At 40.6% G+C, this 23,761-nt stretch overlaps 1 protein-coding gene across 2 annotated transcripts in view; it reads left to right on the top strand.

Moving 5' to 3' along the window:
* The window catches only part of SLC30A10 (solute carrier family 30 member 10), a 40,580-nt gene extending 20,849 nt beyond the window's left edge, over positions 1–19,731 (top strand). For both annotated transcript variants that reach the window (XM_089906919.1, XM_022579246.3), the window contains exons 3-4: positions 5,725–5,964; positions 13,620–19,731. In XM_089906919.1, the coding sequence (XP_089763045.1) occupies positions 5,725–5,964; positions 13,620–14,119 (740 nt within the window). In that variant the 3' untranslated portion in view covers positions 14,120–19,731. The remainder of the gene's footprint in view (positions 1–5,724; positions 5,965–13,619) is intronic.
* Positions 19,732–23,761: the final 4,030 nt, after the last annotated feature.

The following is a 23,761-nucleotide window of genomic DNA, read 5'->3' as shown; positions in this document are numbered from 1 at the left end:
TGCTAACATAAAATGCAGCCTGTTTGAATTGGATATCATTTTGATAAAGGTTGGAAGAGAGTAGGTGGGATCTATCCAAGGTTACGCCCCAAGTGACCTTGCTGACTGACCCTCATTGCCTCACTTATTTTGGTCAGAAAACTGCTCCTGAGATGGTCTGTTGGTTCAGTTGAGTTTCCACCTCAAGGTCTAAAGAAGGGGTTCTGGGGAGACAGAGGAAGGCACATCACTTGCATCCCTCCTACCATGCGCTCAAGGTCACAAACCCAGGGCAAAGTTGAGCCCTGGGAGTTCAAAAGTGGGTTTCTCACCAGACACCAACATGGTACAGTACATCTCCCCTTTCCAACTTCTTGGGCACAGATTTTGCTTCAGAGCGATTCAAGAAAGCCCAATTCCCAATCTGATGGAGAATTTCAACAAAAGTTATGCAGCCCTTTACCTTTAGATGGTTTGAGGAATCCTGAAGTGGGGCTTAGAGGTAAATAATACAAAGAAAAACAAATAATGCAGGAAATGCCTTCATTTCTGAGAGTCTCACATCCGTTTTACAAAGTGATACCCAGAATGAATCTGGAGGGAAAATCAGAAAAGAACGACAGCAGCACATGAGCTCCTAAAAATTTCTAAATGAATTAGTTAAAAAAATTTAACTGCAACAGGGGAATTCCTAAAAAACATGGTGGTGAATCTTTTTGGAAAGAGGATCTGTGATGAAAACTCATAATCCTTTAGTTTATCCTTTTTTTTAGGTTCAGTTTAAATATAAATATATAGAATATATATGTTATTAATATATATTACATATATAATATATATTAATAACATATGTATTCTATATATATATTTAATGGGTTTTTAAGATGGAGTTCACCATCATAGCACTTCACCTTTTCAAAGCACATTCTGTTTTCTTATTCTTTCTTTAATTGAGATAGTATTGGCATATAACACTAGTTTTAGGTGTACAACATAATGATTCGATCTTTGTATGTATTGTGAAATGATCACCACAGTATAAATATAAATACATGAATAACAGTGTCTGGTTAACATCCATCATTATGCACAGTAACAATTTTTCTCATAATGAGAACTTTTAAGATCTACTCTCTTGGCAACTTTCAAATATATGGTACAGGATTATTTTTTTTCTTATTTTATTTATTATTATTTTTAATACACATTTATTGAAGTATAATTGCTTCATAACACTGTGTTAGTTTCTGCTTTATAACAAAGTGAATCAGCTATACATATACATATATCCCCATATTCCCTCCCTCTTGCGTCTCCCTCCCACCCTCCCTATCCCACCCCTCTAGGTGGTCACAAAGCACCGAGCTGATCTCCCTGTGCTGTGCAGCTGCTTCCCACCAGCTATCTGTTTTACATTTGGTAGTGTATATATGTCCATGCCACTCTCTCACTTCGTCCCAGCTTCCCCCTCCACACCCGGTGTCCTCAAGTCGATGCTCTATGTCTGTGTCTTTATTCCTGCCCTGCCACTAGGTTCATCATTATAGTCACCCTGATGTCCATGGCATCTCCATGACTTATTTATCTTATAACTGGAAGTTTGTACCTTTTGACTCCATTCACCCATTTTGCCCACCCCTCCACCACCTCTGTCAACCACCAATCTGTTCTCTGTATCTGTGAGCCTTTTTTTTTAAAGATGCCTCATACAAATGAGCTTGTTGATTTTGCTGCTCAAGGAGACGTTTGTCCAGGTGCAAGTACTGCAGCAAAGGGTCCCAGGTCCCAGCCTGTCTCACCACCATTTAAGACATACATATAGTGGGGTGAGGAGGGCTTAGGCAGGCGGATCTGGTTTGAGTTCTGTCTCTGCCTTCCACTAGCTATGTGACCTTGGGCAAGTAACGTTCCCTCTTGGACCTTCAGTTTCCTTATCTACATAAGGGAGATAATAGCAGTGCTGACATCTCTGTGTTGTTGTGAGAGATACATGGCTGATGGGAACAGCACAGAGGATTCACATAATGAATTGCCTTCCCATCAGTTCTGTGCACTTACTTCTCAGTGGGTTTTCAGACGTTGTTTCACGTCCTCTATTTTTTTTAAATTTCTACAACATTTTATTTTTATTATAAATTATATATGCATAGTAAGTGACTCAAATTTCAGCTAGACATAGAAATAACAAATAAAACATCTTTTGACTAGCATGATAATAAGACATTATCCCTGAAAGTCTTTGAGATGGCAACATGCAACACGAATGTATTCAAGATAGGTGAGTCACTAACAAGTTTCAGAGCTCCAGATTAGGTCATATTAATTTCCAAGCGTTCTACTGACTCTCTTGTTATTCTATGATCCTGACAGTTAATAGCAAAAAGCAAATCACGGCAGTATTTCAACAGTTTATCCTGCCACACACACACACACACACACACACCGGCTTTGTTTTCGTTAGATGTTTATACACATTTTTTTCTAGTATCACGTCCTCTTCAGAACTAGCCTCTTCGAGAAGTGAGGCAGATGCTGTTCTTATTCCCATTTCACCAGTGAGAATCTTGCCGCTCAGAGAGGTTGACTTTCACAAGATCCATGACTCACAGAGACTGTCAGGTCTGTGACTCTAAATGTAGCGCACCCGTCTCCCATGTTGCCTGACAAGCACATCCTCTCCTGCAGCCTCCTTTGAGTTCTCTGCTTGGAACACCTTTTCTCTGAGTTTCTCTGCCTGGGACTATTGCCTTTTGAAGCCTGTCTCCTCTTCAGAGTCTTGCCCATGTCTCGAGAAGCCTTTCTCGAGATTTCTCATCACAGGGAATAATCCTCCCTCTGGAAGTTACTGACGCACTTATCCAGAGCCCTGCCAGTGGACTGAGGTCCCCAGAAGATCATGACCATCTTTGCACGGAAGGCCAGAAAACACACCGCAGTATCTCAGGAATTTAGTGAAATGAAGCTGTAAGCAGTTTTTCAGACTGAAGGTCACGATGGTTTGGGTTGTAAAATCAATTTAGTAAAGTATGATCAGCATTTTGAAAACTAACTAGAATTGAATGAAATAGAATAGAAAATAGTAATAAGTCCCATGTAAGGATAGGTTTTGTTTTTTCGAGAAACATTTGTTTCAGTGTGTGTTTGTGCCTGGGCTAGGATGCAAAATAAGATTCTTACTGTGGATTATGTGAAAAATAAGTTTGAACACTCTTTTATATAATTCTTAGGGTCCGGTAGTGAGATTTCTCAGAAGGAGAACTTGAAGCTGGAATTTAGGACTTCGATGGGGCAGGATGCCCAATGGTTCTCTAGTCATACTATGGAGATTTATATCCCCACACGAACACTTTGTAGCTGTGTGCTCTTGGATAAGTTACTAAGCTACTCTGTGCCTCAGTTTGCTCATTTGTAGAGTGGAGAGAGTAACCACTTTAGAGAGTCCTTAAGAGGACTTAATGTGTAAATACCTGCAACATACAACAATGTCTGGTGCATAGATGTTAGCTAGCATTACAGTTATTATAATTAAGTAAAAGGCAGAAGGCACTCTGTGTCACGGGAGTTATGACTGACCAACCAGAAAACTGTTTTTTTCCGAGTGCCTAGATTGTATGCCTCCAGTGCTAAAATACAAACAAAGGAAATGCAGGGTACGACCCTCACCTTCATGTTACTTATAGTCTAATGGAGGAAACGAGGCTGACATCCATGAAAAAGAGAATAACAGATGGTCTCAGGCTGTGAAAATGATGTCGAGTGCATATAGGAAATGTTTGGTCTTCATATTTTTATGGTAGTATTTTGTACTGTCCTGGAGAAGGTTAGAGCTTTGATCTTCAGTTCCTCCTGGAGAAACAAGCTGTAGAGACCAACTCTTGGGAACATGTTGAGTTTCTCTTTTTGGCTGAGGACAGGGACTGGGGAGTAAGAAGCCCCCATAGGGGTGGGGTGGGAAGAAGGGGGCACAGAATTTAAAAATGGGACTACTTAATGTATTTATTGAATCGGGACCCTATTACCATAAGTAAACACTCAGCCAGAAGGAGATGTGGGGATTCTTTTTATTCTTGTATTTTTTTGGTGGCGGGGGGAGGTTGCCACAAACTACATTTAGTGTGTTTACAAAATGCCATTCGACCTATGATGCTACTCAGAATCTTAGAAGTGCTGCCAGGAGGAAGTAGCCTCTTCTAAGTGAAACTATTCAGTTGCAGCCATGAGTGAGCTGTTAGTATTTTGGATGATTATTAATTCTACTGAGTGAATCTCGGATACATGGAGGGTTAATCCATATACTTTCTTCTAGAGCAGCGCCTTGAAAACTTTTATGTGCATTTCAGTCACCTGGGAATCTTATTAAAATGCAGAATCGGGGCTTCCCTGGTGGCGCAGTGGTTGAGAGTCCGCCTGCCGATGCAGGGGACGCGGGTTCGTGCCCCGGTCCAGGAAGATCCCACGTGCTTCGGAGCGGCTGGGCCCGTGAGCCATGGCCGCTGAGCCTGCGCGTCCGGAGCCTGTGCTCCACAACGGGAGAGGCCACAACAGTGAGAGGCCCGCGTACGGCAAAAAAAAAAAAAAAAAAAAAAGCAGAATCGATTCAATAGATCGGAGGTGGAGCCTGAGATTCTACCTTTCTCAGAAGCTTCTAGGTGATGTTGGTGCTTCTGGTCTGCAAACCATACTTTGGAAAGAAAGATTCTGATGTTGCTTTCTGTAAAGAAAAAACCTTTGTGTTTATACTTTATAATCCTAACAAATCTCCACTCCATTCACTAAATCCCAGTTCAGTCTGTGTCCAACAAACAACTGGACACTTAGATCTTCTTTAGAATTACATGCTTTCTGTTTCATGACCGAAAACTTTCGAAGTGGTTCCCTTAAGTAAAGGCATCCACAATTTTTGTTATTATCTGTAGAATTTAAATGTTATTTTATTGTTACAAAGGGCTCTTTATTTAGTGGGAATGTTGCTGGACACTGTGGAGGACCTCTTAAACCAAAGGCAGTTTAAGTGACCACAGGCTAAGTGAGAAGTAGGTAAATGCATTTAGGGAAGGGGAAAATGGATCAAGGTAGAGGGAAGACAAAGAATAAATAAATATAAATATTATATTTATCTGTAACAAACCATAATGGAAAAGAATATGACAAAGAATATGTATACCTGAATCACTTTGCTGTACACCAGAAACTAACACAACGTTGTAAATCAACTATACTTCAATTAGGAAAAAAAAGTTTGGGAATTCCCTGGTGGTCCAGTGGATAAGACTCTGTGGTTTTACTGCCGTGGGCCTGGGTTCGATCCCTGGTTGGGGAACTAAGATCCCACAAACCACGTGGCATGGCACCCCCCCCCCCAAAAAAAAGAGAAATGTTTGAAATTGAAATCACAGACACCTGTCTGAAAGAAAAAGAAACCATTTGCATAGCGTCTGTTTCCGGCTTGGTGCCCTCTGATGGGTGGTAGGTGGCAGCAATGTGGCACCTTGAACTGGCACAGTCCCTCTTCCCGCAGGTGTCTGCAGCTCAGAATCTTCCTAGGCTGTTCCAGGTTCTCTGGGTCCTGGGATGGTGGCCTGAGGTTTTGTTTTTTGTGCAGCAGTGGCCGTTGTTTTTTGCTTTCAAACCCAGCCTGCTGCTCTAACTGAACAGAGAACAAATAGCAACAGGTATTCATAGACTTGGGAAGCCAAGTCAGTGAGTGTCACGTGGGCTTTATTGGTCTTTCTTTCTTCCCTGCAGGTGTACTTTTACATGTGATGGGAGATGCCCTGGGGTCGGTGGTTGTGGTGATTACGGCCATCATATTCTACGTGCTTCCCCTGAAGCATGAGGACCCATGTAACTGGCAGTGCTACATTGACCCCAGCCTGACTGTCATCATGGTCATCATTATTTTGTCATCTGCCTTCCCACTCATCAAGGAGACTGCTGCCATTCTGCTGCAGATGGTCCCCAAAGGCGTCAACATGGAAGAGCTGAGTAAGTCATGCAATTCTTATCTTGAACCACTGCCCAGTGACTGTTCTTCAGGCCAAAGGGCCAGCATTATTTCAGAGCAGTGTTTGATTTCTGTCTCCTGAAATACTTTAAATCACAAAGCAATAGAGACATCCTCACATGTTTTGTAGATGACTGCTGCTACTAAGATGACTCACAGCTCCGAGAACCAAAGGTCCTTTTTAGCTCATCATTCTCTGACTCTACTGCAAAGTTTTAAGAATGTGTTGCTTGGGCAATACCTATTCCTGGGCTATTTATTTACCTTCATGTCAGAGATTTATTCTAACTCAGATAAGGCCACTCTGTCCAGGACTTGATTTTTATTCCCCCTATTCTGAAAACATGAGTCATTCCTTCCTATTCTAGATCCTGCTTTTTAGTTAACTAATTCTTGTGGGCACACAAGTCACCGTGTGTCCTATAACACAGTAAAATGGACCATATTTAAATTCACTCATTCAGTAGTGGAATCTGTTTCTTTGCTTTGCTCAAATAGAAGGTCAAACTCTCACTTGAGTTTATGTGCATCTGAGGATAGAACATTTTTACAGACTTTATAGGATGTCTGAATGGGAACTCTCCAGATGTTGGTGAGAAACTGAATGTGCAACTTTAGTTCTAGTGTTTCTAAATGGAGATGAAGTTTTTATAGGAAAAAAATTTTTTTCATGAATATTTGCTATTATTCTATCTATCATTACTTCATCAGTGAGCCAGTAAACATGAACTATAGCCCAGGCCCACTATGCAGCTGAAAGTTGGAAGACCTTATTTCATGACAAATAGCTGAAATTAGATTTGATAGGTCTTAATATATTAAACAGCCGTGGATAGCCTTTCCCCCTACAGGCATGATTTACAGTGTGACTGTCCTGCATGCCTACTCTTTGCCCAGTGCTGCAGGCAGAGGACGAAAGAGGTAAAAGAGGCTCCGAGGAGCAGATATACCACATCATTTTCCTTCCAGGGGCTTGTTTGCCAATGGAAAAAACAAAAGAAGCATATACAAAGCAACTTGTGATATATATTGGCTTATATTGCCTTTTAACAAAATAATATAGATATATTGAAAAGCAGATATTAAAAAAATTAGAGTGTAATAACAATAGGAACACTCTTATGATACTTATTACATGCTAGGTAATATTGTCCAAATGCTTTACTTATATTAACTCATTTTAATCCTTAAAATAAACTTATGAGGTACTGTCATTATCATTCCTAACTTACAGATAAGGAAACCGAGGCACAGAGGGACTGGGTAAATTTTACAAGGTCATGCAGGTAGTAAATGATTAGCTGGGATTCAAACTCTAGCTGGCTACAGGTTGTTCGTCATCACTGTTCAATACCATCTTTCTAAATACATACTAATTTTAGAAAGTATGGAAAATATAGAAGAGCCTAAATAAGAAAATAGAAATCTCTCATAATCCTACCACCCAGAAATTACCACTCTTAATATTTTATGTCAGTCATTCAATAAAACAAGACTTAATCTATCTAAAAAAATCATTTTTGTGTGTGTATATATACAATGATGTTTCATTTTTTTAAAAAAAGAAAGATAAGCAAAATAAGAAGACAGAGAAACACGTAGCAGATGAAGGAGCAAAGTAAAAACCCACCAGGCCAAACAAATGAAGAGGAAATAGGCAGTCTACCTGAAAAAGAATTCAGAGTAAAGATAGTAGAGATATCCAAAATCTTGGAAATAGAATGAAAAAAATACAAGAAACATTTAACAAGAACCTAGAAGAACTAAAGAGCAAATAAACAATGGTGAGCAACACAATAAATAAAATTAAAAATTCTCTAAAAGGAATCAATAGCAGAATAACTGAGGCAGAAGAACGGATAAGTGACCTGGAAGATAAAATAGTGGAAATAACTTCTGTAGAGCAGAATAAAGAAAAAAGAATGAGGACAGTCTCAGAGACCTCTGGGACAACATTAAATGCACCAACATTTGAATTATAGGGGCCCCAGAAGAAGAAGAGAAAAGAAAGGGACTGAGAAAATATTTGAAGAGATTATAGTTGAAAAATTCCCTAATATGGGAAAGGAAATATTCAGTCAAGTCCAGGAAGCGCAGAGAGTTCCATAAGGGAAAAATCCAAGGAGAAACACACCAAGACACATATCAAACTATCAAAAATTAAATACAAAGAAAAATATTAAAAGCAGCAAGGGAGAAGCAACAAATAACACACAAGGGAATCCCCATAAGGTTAACAGCTGATCTTTCAGCAGAAACTCTGCAAGCCAGAAGAGAGTGGCAGAACATATTTAAAGTGATGAAAGGGAAAAACCTACAACTAAGATTACTCTACCCAGCAAGGATCTCATTCAAATTCAACAGAGAAATTAAAACCTTTACAGACAAGCAAAAGCTAAGAGAATTCAACACTACCAAACCAGCTTTACAACAAATTCTAAAGGAACTTCTCTAGACAGGAAACACAGAAGGAAAACACCTACAATAACAAACCCAAAACAATTAGGAAAATGGTAATAAGGGGCTTCCCTGGTGGTGCAGTGGTTGATAGTCCGCCTGCTGATGCAGGGGACACGGGTTCGTGCCCTGGCCCGGGAAGATACCACATGCCGCGGAGCGGCTGGGCCCATGAGCCATGGCCGCTGGGCCTGTGCGCCTGGAGCCTGTGCTCCGCAATGGGAGAGGCCACAGCAGTGAGAGGCCTGCGTACCGCAAAAAAAAAAAAAGAAAGAAAGAAAATGGTAATAGGAACACACATATCGATAACTACCTTAAATGTAAATGGATTAAGTGCTCCAACCAAAAGACATACACTGGCTGAATGGATACAAAAACAAGACCCATATATATACTGTCTACAAGAGACTCACTTCAGACCAAGGGACACACACAGACCGAAAGTGTGTGGATGGAAAAAGATATTCCATGCAAATGGAAATCAAAAGAAAGCTGGAGTAGCAGTTCTCATATCAGACAAAATAGACTTTAAAATAAATACTACTGCAAGAGAAAAAGAAGGACACTACATAATGATCAAGGGATCAATCCAAGGAGAAGATATAACAATTGTGAATATTTATGCACCCAACATAGGAGTACTTCAATACATAAGGCAAATGCTAACAGCCATAAAAGGGGAAATTGACAGTAACACAATCATACTAGGGGACTTTAACACCCCATTTTCACCAATGGACAGATCATCCAAAATGAAAATAAATAAGGAAACACAAGCTTTAAATGACACATTAAACAAGATGGACTTAATTGATATTTATAGGACACTCCATCCAAAAACAACAGAATACACTTTCTTCTCAAGTGCTCATGGAACATTCTCCAGGATAGATCATATCTTGGGTTACAAATGAAACCTTGGTAAACTTAAAAAAATGGAAATCGATCAAGTATCTTTTCCGACCACAACGCTATGAGACTAGATATCAATAACAGGAAAAAAACTGTAAAAAATACAAACACACGGAGGCTAAACAATACACTACTAAATAACAAAGAGATCACTGTAGAAATCAAAGAGGAAATCAACAAATGCCTAGAAACAAATGAGAATGAAAACACGACGACCCAAAACCTATAGGATGCAGCAAAAGCAGTTATAAGAGGGAAGTTTATAGCAATACAGTCCTACCTCAAGAAATAAGAAAAATCTCAAACAAACAATCTAACCTTACACCTAAAGCAATTAGAGAAAGAAGAACAAAAAAACTCCAAAGTTAGCAGAAGGAAAGAAATCATAAATATCAGATCAGAAATAAAGGAAAAACAAATGAAGGAAACAATAGCAAAGATCAATGGAACAAAATAAAAACTAAATAATAAAACCTTTTCCAGGCTCTTTGAGAAGATAAAGAAAACTGATAAACCATTACCCAGACTCAACAAGAAAAAAAGGGAGAAGACTCAAATCAACAGAATTAGAAATGAAAAAGGAGAAGTAACAGCTGATGCTGCAGAAATACAAAGGATCATGAGAGATTACTAAAAGAAACTCTGTGCCAATAGAATGGACAACCTGGAAGAAATGGACAAATTCTTAGAAAAGCACAAACTTCCAAGACTGAACCAGGAAGAAATAGAAAATATAAACAGACCAATCACAAGCACTGAACTTGAAACTGTTCTCAGTGGTGAAAAAATGAAACTATTTCCACTAAGATCAGGAACAAGGCAAGGCTGCCCACCCTCACCACTATTATTCAACATAGTTTTGGAAGTTTTAGCCACAGCAATCAGAGAAGAAAAAGAAATAAAAGGAATCCAAATCAGAAGAGAAGAAGTAAAACTGTCACTGTTTGCAGGTGACATGATGCTATACATAGAGAATCCTAAAGATGCTACCAAAAAACTACTAGAGCTAATCAATGAATTTGGTAAAGTAGCAGGATACAAAATTAATGCACAGAAATAGTGTAGCATTCCTATACACTAATGATGAAAAATCTGAAAGAGAAATTAAGGACACACTCCCATTTACCATTGTAACAAAAAGAATAAAATACCTAGATATAAACCTACCTAAGGAGACAAAAGACCTGTATGCAGAAAACTATAAGACACTGATGAAAGAAATTAAAGATGATACAAACAGATGGAGAGATATGCCATGTTCTTGGATTGAAAGAATCCACATTGTGAAAATGGCTCTACTACCCAAAGCAATCTACAGATTCAGTGCAATCCCTATCAAACTACCAATGGCATTTTTCACAGAACTAGAACAAAAAATTGCACAATTTCTATGGAAACACAAAAGACCCTGAACAGTCAAAGCAATCTTGAGAAAGACAAACAGAGCTGGAGGAATCAGGCTCCCTGACTTCAGACTATGCTACAAAGCTACAGTAAACAAGACAGTATGGTACTGGCACAAAAACAGAAATATAGATCAATGGAACAGGGTAGAAAGCCCAGAGATAAGCCCATGTGCATATGGTCTCCTTATCTTTGGTAAAGGAGGCAAGAATATACAATAGAGAAAAGACAGCCTCTTCAATAAGTGGTGTTGGAAAAACTGGACAGCTACATGTTAAAGAATGAAATTAGAACACTCCCTAACACCATACACAAAAATAAATTCAAAATGGATTAAAGACCTTAATGTAAGACCAGACTCTATAACACTCTTAGAGGAAAACATAGGCAGAACACTCTATGGCATAAATCACAGCAAGATCCTTTTTGACCCACCTCCTAGAGAAGTGGAAATAGAAAAAAAAATAAACAAATGGGACCTAATGAAACTTAAAACCTTTTGCACATCAAAGGAAACCATAAACGAGATGAAAAGACAATCCTCAGATGGGAGAAAATCTTTGCAAATGGAGCAACTGACAAAGGATTAATCTCGAAAATATATAAGCAGCTCATGCAGCTCATTATCAAAAAAACAAACAAACTAATCCAACAATAGGCCGAAGACCTAAATAGACAATTCTCTAAAGAAGATATTCATGTTGCCAACAAACACATGAAAGCATGCTCAACATCATTAATCATTAGAGAAATGCCTGGTGGCGCAGTGGTTGAGAGTCTGCCTGCCAATGCAGGGGACATGGGTTCGTGCCCCGGTCCGGGAAGATCCCACATGCTGTGGAGTGGCTAGGCCCATGAGCCATGGCTGCTGAGCCTGCACGTCTGGAGCCTGTGCTCCACAACGGGAGAGGCCGCAACAGTGAGAGGCCCGCGTACCACAAAAAAAAAAAAAAAAAAACTACAATGAGGTATCACCTCACACCAGTCAGAATGGCCATCATCAAAAAGTCTGCAAACAATAAATGCTGGAGAGGGTGTGGAGAAAAGGGAACCCTCTTGCACTGTTGGTGGGAATGTAAATTGATACAGCCACTATGGAGAACAGTTTGGAGGTTCCTTAAAAAACTAAAAACCATACGATCCAGCAATCCCACTAGTGGGCATATACCCTGAGAAAACCATAATTCAAAAAGAGTCATGTTGGCTTCCCTGGTGGCGCAGTGGTTGAGAGTCCGCCTGCCGATGCAGGGGACACAGGTTTGTGCCCCGGTCCGGGAAGATCCCACATGCCACGGAGCAGCTAGGCCCATGAGCCATGGCCGCTGAGCCTGGGCGTCTGGAGCCTGTGCTCCGCAACGGGAGAGGCCACAACCGTGAGAGGCCCGCGTACTGCAAAAAAAAAAAAAAAGAGTCATGTACCACAATGTTCACTGCAGCTCTATTTACAATAGCCAGGACATGGAAGCAACCTAAGTGTCCATCGACAGATGAATGGATAAAGAAGATGTGGCACATATGTACAATGGAATATTACTCAGCCATAAAAAGAAACTAAATTGAGTTATTTGTAGTGAGGTGGATGGAGCTAGACTCTGTCATACAGAGTGAAGTAAGTCAGAAAGAATAAAACAAATACTATATGCTAACACGTATATATGGAATCTAAAAAAAAAAAAATTTCTCAAGAACCTAGGGGCAGGACAGGAGTAAAGATGTAGATGTAGAGAATGGACTTGAGGACACGGGGAGGGAGAAGGGTAAGCTGGGACGAAGTGAGAGAGTGGCATGGACACATATACACTACCAAATGTAAAATAGATAGCTAGTGGGAAGCAGCCGCATAGCACAGGGAGATCAGCTCTATGCTTTGTGACTACCTAGAGGGGTGGGATAGGGAGGGTGGGAGGGAGGCTCAAGAGGGAGGGGATATGGGGATATATATACGTATAGCTGATTCCCTTTGTTATACAGCAGAAACTAACACAACACTGTAAAGCAATTATACTCCAGTAAAAATGTTAAAAAAAAAAGAGGAAAGAATATCATACCACATATACATTCTAGCTATTTGCTTTTTCACTTAAAAATACATTATATACACTTTCTCATATCCTTAAATATGCAACTTACTTTTTCACAGCTGTATCATATTCTATCACATAATTGATTTAATGATTTCCATTAACACAAAAAGCATTGTCCGAGCCATTCTTGTACATAAATATTTGGTTATTTCTTTCAGTTAAATTCCTAGTGTTAGAATTGCTGGTTGAGGTTTTTGATCCACATTGCCAAATCCCCTTTAAAAAAGGCATCCTGCTTTATATTCCCACTCCAGTCCACCAGAGCGTCAAATGCCTTGTAAACTCAACCACCCTGGGCATTTTGTGGGGAGGATTGTTATGAAACTTATTTTCTTGAATTGCCTTTTTTTTTTTTTTTTTTTTGCGGTACGCGGGCCTCTCACTGTTGTGACCTCTCCTGTTGCGGAGCACAGGCTCCGGACGCGCAGGCCCACGGGCCCAGCCGCTCCGTGGCATGTGGGATCTTCCCGGACCGGGGCACAAACCCATGTCCCCTGCATCAGCAGGCGGACTCTCAACCACTGCGCCACCAGGGAAGCCCCTTGAATTGCCTTTTATGGGCTAACAGTGTATGGTAGAGGAATTCAGAGAGGAAGAAGATTATGGGAAAATGTATGGGAAGATGTAGCCATATATGGTACAGCTATTTTGCTTCCTGTTATTCTTAGTAACTACATCATTCTGGTGAGAATGCTTAAGGGGACCCTATCCTCCCATGGTGGTTCCATGTTTCAAATGGAACCTTCACCTTGGCTATTGTTTTCTCTCCCCTATTCTAGTGAGTAAACTCTCTGCCGTGCCCGGAATTAGCAGTGTCCATGAAGTTCACATCTGGGAACTTATAAGTGGGAAGATCATTGCCACGCTGCACATCAAGTATCAGCAGGATGGGGGAGATCAGGATGCCAGTATAAAAATTCGAGAAATCTTCCACAACACAGGAATCCACAATGTGACCATCCAGTTTGAGAGGGTGGACCTGAAGGGGCCCCTGGGGCAGAAGGACTTGCAGCTGCTCTGCAGCTCACCCTGCATCTCCAAGGACTGCACCAAGCAGCTGTGCTGTCCCCCCGGGGCACTGCCTCTGGCCCATGTCAATGGCTGTGCCGAGCACAATGGCTGTCCCCCACTGGACTTGTCCCGGAGTGATGGCCTTGGGATACGAAAAACAGCAGAAGTGGCTCTTGAAGTATCTTTGGAAGGTTGTCTGAGTGACCATGCACAAGCTCTTAGCAAATCTCAGGAGGACTCACGTTATGTCAACAGCACACATTTTTAGTTTGGTGCCCACATCAGTAAGCTGTATAGGCGAGGCACTTTGGAACCACTAGCTGGGCTTGTGGGAAGAGATTTGTGGGTCATAGACTCTGATCACACTCACAGTGTGCACACGCTCTGTGTTCAATAAGGGTTTTGGCTGTTTGGGATGTTAGTTGAACTTGTCTGTTAATTTTTATGTGACCGAGAACCCTTTTACATTATCCTGGGTGTTTCATGCTGCTCTTCAACAGTTTTGTGTGAACATTTATTTTCCGAAGCAAATGCACTAGTATACATATCAGGGACATTGAAGGCTGGGTCTCAATAATCGTGGAAACAGGATTCAAAGTAGTTTTTGTTCGGAATTGCTTAGAATGGCTAGCTGACTCTCAGGTGAGCTCATAGCCAAGCACATCAAACAAAAACTTAAGAACCATAATAGCTATATTCTTTTCTATTCCACTGGGAGATCATAAAAGAGGAAAGTTAAGTAGTCCTATAACTGCAGAAATTGTTTTCTTTGACTAATTTTTGAATAAACGTAAAACGAATACCTAGTAAGGTAGAAAATATTCTCAGAACATTAGAGGATGTCAGGTTTATTGGGGGTGGGGAAAGGCAGCAAGAAAATGCATTTTGATGATTTCTTCATTTTGAGAGGTAGAGAGAAAAAGACTTTCTGCTGTGAACTGAACTACAGCTATAGGATGCTTCAAATGTTCAAATACATAAGATGCTTTTTTTTTCACTTGGAAGTGTGGGAATATTTCTACTCCTTTAAGTATGACACAGTACCTATATACTGTCTTTTAGAGTCAGTCTAGTTAGGACTGTTTTCATTTATTGCTTATTAATGATTTACTTATTTGCCCAAATTTCCCTTCAGTCTTCTTTTATATGATCCCATTGATCTATGTAGCATTTACCAGGAGAAAATGAGTATTCTCGGGATAGGAGAATATATGGCATTGAGTATGCATTCTTGCCCAAAAAATAAGTTAGATTGACTTTCCTTTAATTAGACATATTTTAAGGTATTTACTATAGTTGCCAACTAGTAATTTGATGGAAAAGTGTATGTCCAAGGGAGAAATGAGAATTAAATTGCTGCCTTTAATGTGTTTCAAGGAGCTTTTACCTTTTTCTTTTATGTCTCTTGACCCATATTATCAAGTTCAAATACTTCTATTAGAATCTGATTTTTGTTCCATGTACTGGAGAAACATCTGACATGAATTTAACAAACTGTTTAGGCAGCAATATTTTCACCAGAACAGTCTCAAAATAAGTATAAGAAAATGGAAGGTGCCTTGCTAAAGAACTAGAATTTTTTTTTTTTTTTTTTTTGCGGTACCCGGGCCTCTCACTGTTGTGGCCTCTCCCGTCGCAGAGCGCAGGCTCAGTGGCCATGGCTCACGGGCCCAGCCGCTCCGCGGCATGTGGGATCTTCCCGGACTGGGGCACGAACCCGTGTCCCCTGCATCGGCAGGCGGACTCTCAACCACTGCTGCCACCAGGGAAGCCCTAGAATCTTTTTTGATGGGTTGCAAAATTGACTGAAAAAGATCATCCCTCAGGCTGTAAGCATTGAGTCTGCGCAGTTTAGAATCTTCACAGTTCTCATCAGAAATGCTGGATTGGGAACAGAAAAAGCACCCACATTTTTCAACACAAACACCATTTAAAAAACTGTGTCTTAGTTTTAAATTCTAAGGCTGAAATAAAGAAGCAACTGTGATCAGTAGAATAGGAAAATTTTTATTCCTTGAAAATTTATTATCCGAGTTTAAATTGGCCATGAATTAGGTAAATAGAAAAATGCCTAAATATGTTTTTATCCCTAGGAGTTTATTAAGCATATATACTTAATAGTATTATATAGTATGTACTATAGCTATTATATAGTATGTACTTAATAGCTAAAATGGGGGTAGATATAAGGCAACATTTTTACTTTTAATATTAAAAGCATGGCATGTACTCACACAAAACAGAGGATTCTCTGTGAAACTCACCACAGTAAAATGTGGACCAAATTCTCTTGTATAAATGTTGGTTGAGATACACTGATTGGAGCCAAAGAAGAAATGTCTCTCACTTCCAGATTTGAAGGTCTAATTTGATTTCATATCATTCTGCTTTTATTAAAAGGGAAAAATTATAATTTTATAGTTTTTGTGCAGCTGGGTAAAGGAATGCATATTAGTTTACATCCAAATAATGTTCTTTAATTAATCTCTAAAGTATTTTTCTGGAAAGGAAAAGGCTAATTCCAACATAATTAAATCTAACCTCAGAAAATTATCTCGATGGACATTTATGAACATACCAAATTATGGAGTGCAGTCAATGTGAAATAGTACCTTTTGAAGACAGTTGGGCTCGGTGTGTTTAATAATGTCCAAACAAGCTAATTAAGTGCAATATTTTTCTATCGGGTTAGGTGCTTGCATTTGCCACTCAGGCACCGTGATGCCTGCTGTATGGTGTTTTTACTTGGGTTTTACTCTCCCTTTAGTTGTCCTGCATTTTAATTCTCCCAAGGAAACACAAAAATTTTCTTTTTTCCTTTGAATGAGCCCTGCAAAGTGGCAGTGGTGCCTAAACAACAGTGTTTTTTTTCCTGAGATTACAAAAATACTGCTACTCAGTTTCGCGTTCCTGTGTGCATAGGTTAGTTCCAGAAAATTCTCTCTTTTTTTTTTTTTTTAGGAACTGAAAATAAGTTTTTAAGAGTCTAGGGAATCCTCTGGGTGTCAGATCAGGACCAGCCATCAGGTGTTCTAACCTGGGGATGAGGGATAGCCTCCTATTTCTATGGAAAGAGTCCTTTCCGCATTATTTCAGCACCAGCTATAGGAAAAACTAAGTCTACTTTTATTTTCCAACTTTCAACTCTGTTTGTGAAAATAGAGGTTACGTTTTTTATCATGATATTTGTCCGTTATGAATACCCGTGGGGCTACCAGGTTCCATTGTTGACAGAAAAAAATATTATCCTTTTAATTTTTTGATCAATAAAATAGGGAGACATTGAGGAACAATTTAGAATACTCTCCATGTTTAGTTACTTTTTTTCCTTCTTTCTTTTTTTTTTGCCGCCAGCTGGCCAAACTCTAGTGGAGGTAAATCAGGAACTTCAAAGTTCAGTAGGAATGGGTGCTTTGAATGTCAAAGAAATCACTGGGGTAGATTTTGGATTGTAATAAACTGCCTTTTGAGGTAGCAAGAGCTTTTGCTGTGCTTCTTCAATCTCCTTGTCCTTGACATTTGAACTGGATAACTCCTTGTTGTGTGGGGCTGTCTTGGCCTTGTAGGATTTTTAGCAGCATCTCTTGGCTTCTACCCCCTAGATGCCAGTAGCATCCTCTCAAGTTGTGACAACCAACAATGTCCCCAGACATTGCCACAGGTCCCCTGGGGAGCAGAATAGCCCCTAGTTCTGAGCCACTGACTTAACCTAAGGGTCCTTGAGGGATATTGTTGATGAAAGCCCTTCCAGGGCCCAATAATCCTTTTAATATAATCACTCTGAAGAATTTGCTCTTTAAAAAAATATTTTTAAAGGCTAGATAAAACTATTTATAAAAATACAGTCGTCTTTAGAAGGGGTTACATCAGCACAATTGATTCTTGGAGTTAAGGTGTTTAATTTCCTACCAATTTTAAACTTACGATATTTTTTTGTTACTGGTTTCTGACAAACAGCGCATCTTAGTGCTATGACAAATTCGGATGTTAAAAACATTTTTTTATTGTTCATGACTCACTTAATCCTTTGCCAAATCATATCCATTTTTTTCCAAGAGTACAAAATACATTTCCTGTTTTTAAATTACCCCGCGTGTAATGTATCTTCACACTCTTGCAATTAAAGATCGCAAAAAAGACTGGTTTAAAAAAAACGACGAAACGCAACCTAATCTGGGTTTCTAATTTAGGCTGAGTAAGCATGCCTATTGTATAGCCCTTGTCGTTCACTTGATAAATTGTCACCTATTTGTGCTTCTGAGTGTATTTACATGTGATTAGCCACAGGAATAAAACAGGAATGAAGCTGTTGAATCGGGGAAGTAGCTGCTCAAATGGAACTTGCCTCAGACCCTAATCCTCACTGTAATCTCAATGTTCTTATGAATTTGGAGTTTAGCTAATGGAAATGTGCATTTTTTTCTGGAACTTTTCAGGTGTTTCATTCTGGACTTTTTTGTTTACGTGGAACTTTCTTGCTTATTGCTAGATGGGTCAGTGGGCTCCTCTTGGTACAAAGCCAGGCCAGAGACACTGAACCTCCTCTGAGTTCTGATGGGAATAATCTGGAAAGGATGATGATTTTCAAGGGAGAATAACCCCTTCCTGGAGGTCTGAAATTATGTTACAGTATTGTGGAGTTTTGTTGCTTAAAGTCTTCCTTCTGTCCTCACAGGTGATTTTGCCAAAGTATAATTGTCACATTTGGGGGAATTATTAAAACCCTAAGACACAAAGTTTCAATAACTCATCGCTAATTGCATGTGAAGTCCCCCAGTGATGTATGCACAGACGCATACCTTTAAAAGTGAAGATGTTCAATGGTGCTATCAATAAAAAGTTTTTCAAATAAATATATGACTGAGAGATATTTGTGAAAATTAAACCGGTAACGCAAAGTAGCTGAACGCATTTTGTCTTTGTCACTTACTCCATAGTCAGTTTCCACTCAGTAACTCCGTGGATTGATTTTAATAATTCAGGACTAATTCTGTCTCCATTTCACACCCCTCTGCCGCTCTCCACTCTTGGCAGAAATGTCACCAATTGACCCAGCTACCTTACTTACTGTAACCTGGACTGATCTGGTTTTCTAGTGGGGGCTACCCAATGGGTTTGTGTAGGAGGGGAGCTCCTGGGATTTAGGGAATGGTGAGAGGTTAGGCTTTTTTGGGGAGAGACCCTATAGATCTGAAAATCTCTCCAATGAATTGACTGGCATCTTTATGACTATTGAATAAGGGGAACAGTCTTCCATTTCTTTCAATTGCTTTTATGCTACCCATCAGTCAACTGATTAATTGGCTTATACTTATTGTAAACCATGTACAAGTGCTTCTTGCCTCTAAGGAGTTTATAATCTATATGTGAAAAAGGCAGTCCACCTTTGTGGGAGTTTAAAGAGAGCTACCTGTAGCCTGGATGGCCGGGGAGTGGGGGGATCTTGTGCTGGACGGGTTCTGGTGCTCAGATGTGCACATTCTAAGCCCTGGGCAGCATCTGCAAAAGGAGAGGGTTACATAATATTTCAGGACCATTAGCTTCCTTCAGCAGTATGAGTCTGGAGTATGGAGCAGAGGTGAAAGTACTCAGTACTCTAGGGCTTAGGCTGCAGAATCTCTGACTACTCCATTTAAGAGAGAACCCAGCCTCTCTCTGTGTCTCTTACCTTCCTTAATGTTGCTTCGTAGCACTGTCGCTTGGTAACATTATATTACGCATTTGTTTATTTCCTGTCTCTCCAAGTAGAATAAGGCTTTGTATAATCCACCACTGTGTTCTTCAGCCTCTATCCCAGTGCTTGGAACAGTGCCACAGTACCTGGCACATGAATGAATGAACGAATGAATAGGTTCAGCACTTGGTGTTCCGGGTTGGAGGCTTTGGACAAATCATTTAACTTCACTGTGCTTCAGTTTTCTTATCTATAATTGAGGTTAATGATGAAAGCCTGTGTTATCTTCCTTACAGGGTTATTGTAGGAATCCTAGGAGATCAAATAGGTGAGAGCAGAGTTAAGTGCCAATGGATTTTATTATCTTATGCTTTCAATCTGACGTTCGCATCCTTCCTGCTCTTATCCCACCTCCTCTCATCTCTGTAATCCCATTTTGTCAGTTAAATACCCCTTAAAGCTAAATGGCACTAAACAGTGGTACTGTCAACACGGGTAAAAGTGAAGAGGAGAGAATGAAGAGTCAAGCACAGCGCAGAAGGTTTCCATTTGAAACTAGCCTTGGGGTAGTTCAGTGGGTGAAGAAACAGGGAGAGGACAACCCATCTGGAGAGCTGAGACTTCATTCTCTAAGGCAGCGGCGCTAAGCTTTTGTAGGAGGGATGTTGGAGGGTGCAGATTGGGGAAATACCAGGAACAAAGTTTTTTGGTGAAACGATTTTATGCAGACATCTTCCCCACCACGATCTATGCTGCTCTGTGTTCAGCAGACCTACCACCTCACCTCCTGCCTCACGCAGGATCTTGAGCCCCAGGAGCTGTTGCTAAGGACTCCCTGGGGATGTCCCACGGGAGTCTACAGACATTCCACATTCACTGGGAGTTTACCCCAATTCTTTTTTTCTCTAATGAAGTATGGCTGATTTACAATGTTGTGTTAATTTCTGCTGTACAGCAAGGTGATTCAGTTATTCATGTATATATACATTCTTTTTAAAAATATTCTTTTCCATTATGGTTTATCATAGGATACTGAACGCAGTTCCTTGTGCTGTACAGTAGGACCTCGTTGTTTATGCATTGTATATATAATCACTTACATCTGCTAATCCCAACCTCCCACTCCATCCCTCCCCCAACCCCCTCCCTCCTGGCAACCACAAGTCTGTTCTCTATGTCTGTGAGTCTGTTTCTGTTTCCTAGATAGGTTCAGTTGTGCCATATTTTAGATTCCACCATATAAGTGATATCATATGGTATTTGTCTTTCTCTTTCTGACTTATTTCACTTAGGATGATCATCTCTAGTTGCATCCATGTTGCTGCAAATGGCATTATTTTGTTCTTTTGTTATGGCTGAGTGGTATCTGTTGTATATATGCACCACATCTTCTTTATCCATGAGTTTATCCCAATTCTAAAATCACCGTTCCGTGATGCTCTTCTGTTGGTTTTAGTGGGAGCATTCCGCCCACAATCCCTCCTCCATGCTCCTCTCCCCAGACCAGCTGGAACCTTGCTGCCACATTTAATACCACCATCCCTCTCATCCTGTGTCTAACTAATCTTTATGCTCAATAAATGTTCCCTTCAAAGGACTCTTGACATCAGTCCCTCCTTTTCTATTCCTGTCCCATTTCTTGGGCGCAGCGTTAACACCTCACACCTGTGCTGGTGCAGAAAGCTGACCAGCCTTGAACTTCCTGTCGACGCTCTTGTTTCCCTCTGCTCCAGGAAGAGGACAAACTCCTCAGCCTGTCACCAAAGCCCCCCTTTGCCCCGCTGGGCCCCAGCAAGCTTTATCTTCTTCAGCAGACAATAAGAGCACCAAGATAACCTAAGGAAGTTAGAACGTGAGAGGGTGTAATGGTGGTTCCTTGTGGACTGGTAAATGGAGTTTTGTATGAGTTGGGGAGTGAATATCACACAGTAGCCTGTTCTGTTTACCCTAAAAAGGCATTTTCACTTTTTTGAGTTTTGAATGAGATTAGCCAAGTGATTTCCTTTCTGCTTTCTCTCTCTCTCTCTCTTTTTTTTCTGATTCCTTCCTTTTCTATGTTAGCATGTCACTTTGCCCCAAAGGGTGATTTTCTGTGGATGACAAACTGCCACTCTTCCAGCCCTAGTGTCCTGATTCAGGAGCATGCTCTGAAATGAATACATTCCACGCAGGGAAATAGAGCCACGATCTCACTCATTTTTGTAAGGCAGAAGGATGGTGGACTTTCCTTTGTCTCATACTTGAACCATATGTTCACAGAGGTGGCTGTACCATTATAATAAGCTCCCATACAGAGTCACAATATTTGGTACATCACACTGGTTCTTTTAGGCTTGGAGATGCAAATGTAATTTTCATGGAATTTTTAACCACAGGGCTGGGTGGGTTTTTTGCCTGCATTTTCTCAGGGGAGGGAGGGGAAGGAGGAGGTATAAATTCTTAGAGTGGCTGGTGTCGATATGTGCTTGCAGCGGTGATGATAAAAACCAGGTCTTCTATCTGCCTCAGAAACCCGGGACCTGTGCTGGGCTGTGAGTGTGTGGCTGTAATCTGGTGTTCAAAAGTATTTAGAAAAAACGAATATGACACTTTTAGAAGGAGTGATGCCTGAAGCTTTGCTTTATAGCTTTTGCTTTCTATTGTCAAAACTTGCACAGCAGAGGGCTTCCTAGGTGGGGAGACGGGATCTGGCCCATGGCCTGACCAAATCTAGGTTATAGAAAAGGGCTTTCCAGGAAGGTGAGAGGAATTGGGAGATTGGGATTGACACATATACACTATTGATACTATGTATAAAATAGACAGCTAATGAGAACCTACTGTATAGCACAGAGAACTCTACTTAATGCACTGTGGTGACCTAAATGGGAAGGAAATCTAAAAAAAGAGGGGATATATGTATACATATAGCTGATTCATTTTGCTGTACACTAGAAACTAACACACCATTGTAAAGCAACTATACTCCAATAAAAATTAATTAACGAAAAAAGAAAAGGGGTTTCCAGAGAGATTTTATTATAAGAATTAACATAAACTATGAAGTATAGCTTGGAGTTTGAGCGTTCTGGCTCTGGGGTCTGCCTGCTGTCAACTCCCAGCTCAACCAGCTGCTTGACCTCAGGAAGTCCACTATCTGTGAATAAAAAAAGTTTCCTGAGCCTCATTTTTACCATCTGTAAAAGTGGAGAAAGTCTTAATTCCTGCCTCATGAGATTTTGGGGAGGATTAACGGCGATGGTCCCCGTGGAGTACCCAGCACAGAGCCCAGATCTATAGATGCTCTTAGGAATGCTAGGCCTTCTTTAAACTACCAACTTTAATAAGTAAGATTTCAAGAGTTAGTCTTCTTTTTGACTCACCACTCACAGTGGAAATGCCAAAATGTATAGCATAGACCAGCTTTGAGTGTCGGCACCAAATTAGATTTTAAACGTCTTGAGGGCAGAGGCCATATTCCACTATTTCACCAAAGAACAATATAGACTTGATCACATGACCGAAAAATCCCAAGGCACCTTGTTCCTAGGAAAGCGAAATTGACCCAATACTGAAGGGCTTCAGTGGATTACCAGGGCCCTATTCTGCAGGACCTCACCTCCCAACAAAGTTGGTGTCTCCAACAAGAGCTTTATGGAGGGTTCCTGGGTCCAGGTTCCAGTCAGAAGCAGTGAGGGCTTCAGCTCCACGGCTGTCACTGCCTTTCAGCCACAGACCACCAGGACACACCTGTGGATAAATAATAAAACAAATGGGTTTTAATGTTCAATGTAGGGAGGGGACTGTCCACCATGGGGAACCATGAAGCATCTTAGCAAGAGCGTGTTCACAAGGATTTGTTACAGCATCTGGGCTGTGTTAGCTGATCTGGGGGAGGATTCAAGGAAGGGGAGCTTTGCCCTGGATTAGATGCTGCCGGCAAGTGGGATAATTCTATGACTGGGTGTCTTAATGAATTCTGTCTATAAGGTGAGGGGAATGAAGCGAGGCTTCAGTTTTAATTGGTAAAGAACAGCAGTCATTCATATTATCCTGGGTAGGGGGATGTCCAGTATTTCTCTGGCTGGCAGAGCGCTCTTATTTTTATCTGAGCTTAAGATCAGAGGGCAGAGTGGCTTCTTGTCTGGTGCTCATGTCCTGAGACATTGCGTTCAACAGAACACTCTGACTTAGCCGTGAGCGCCAGGCCAATCCTAGCAACACCAAGGCCGAGCTGTGTCAGTTCCAGATGTCAGG

This window comes from Delphinapterus leucas, chromosome 1 (assembly GCF_059928025.1).
Source record: "Delphinapterus leucas isolate spDelLeu-1000000601 "Yukka" chromosome 1, BTC_Dleu_Yukka2, whole genome shotgun sequence".
Classification (NCBI taxonomy): domain Eukaryota; kingdom Metazoa; phylum Chordata; class Mammalia; order Artiodactyla; family Monodontidae; genus Delphinapterus; species Delphinapterus leucas.
This window is presented reverse-complemented; position numbering and strand designations above follow the sequence as displayed.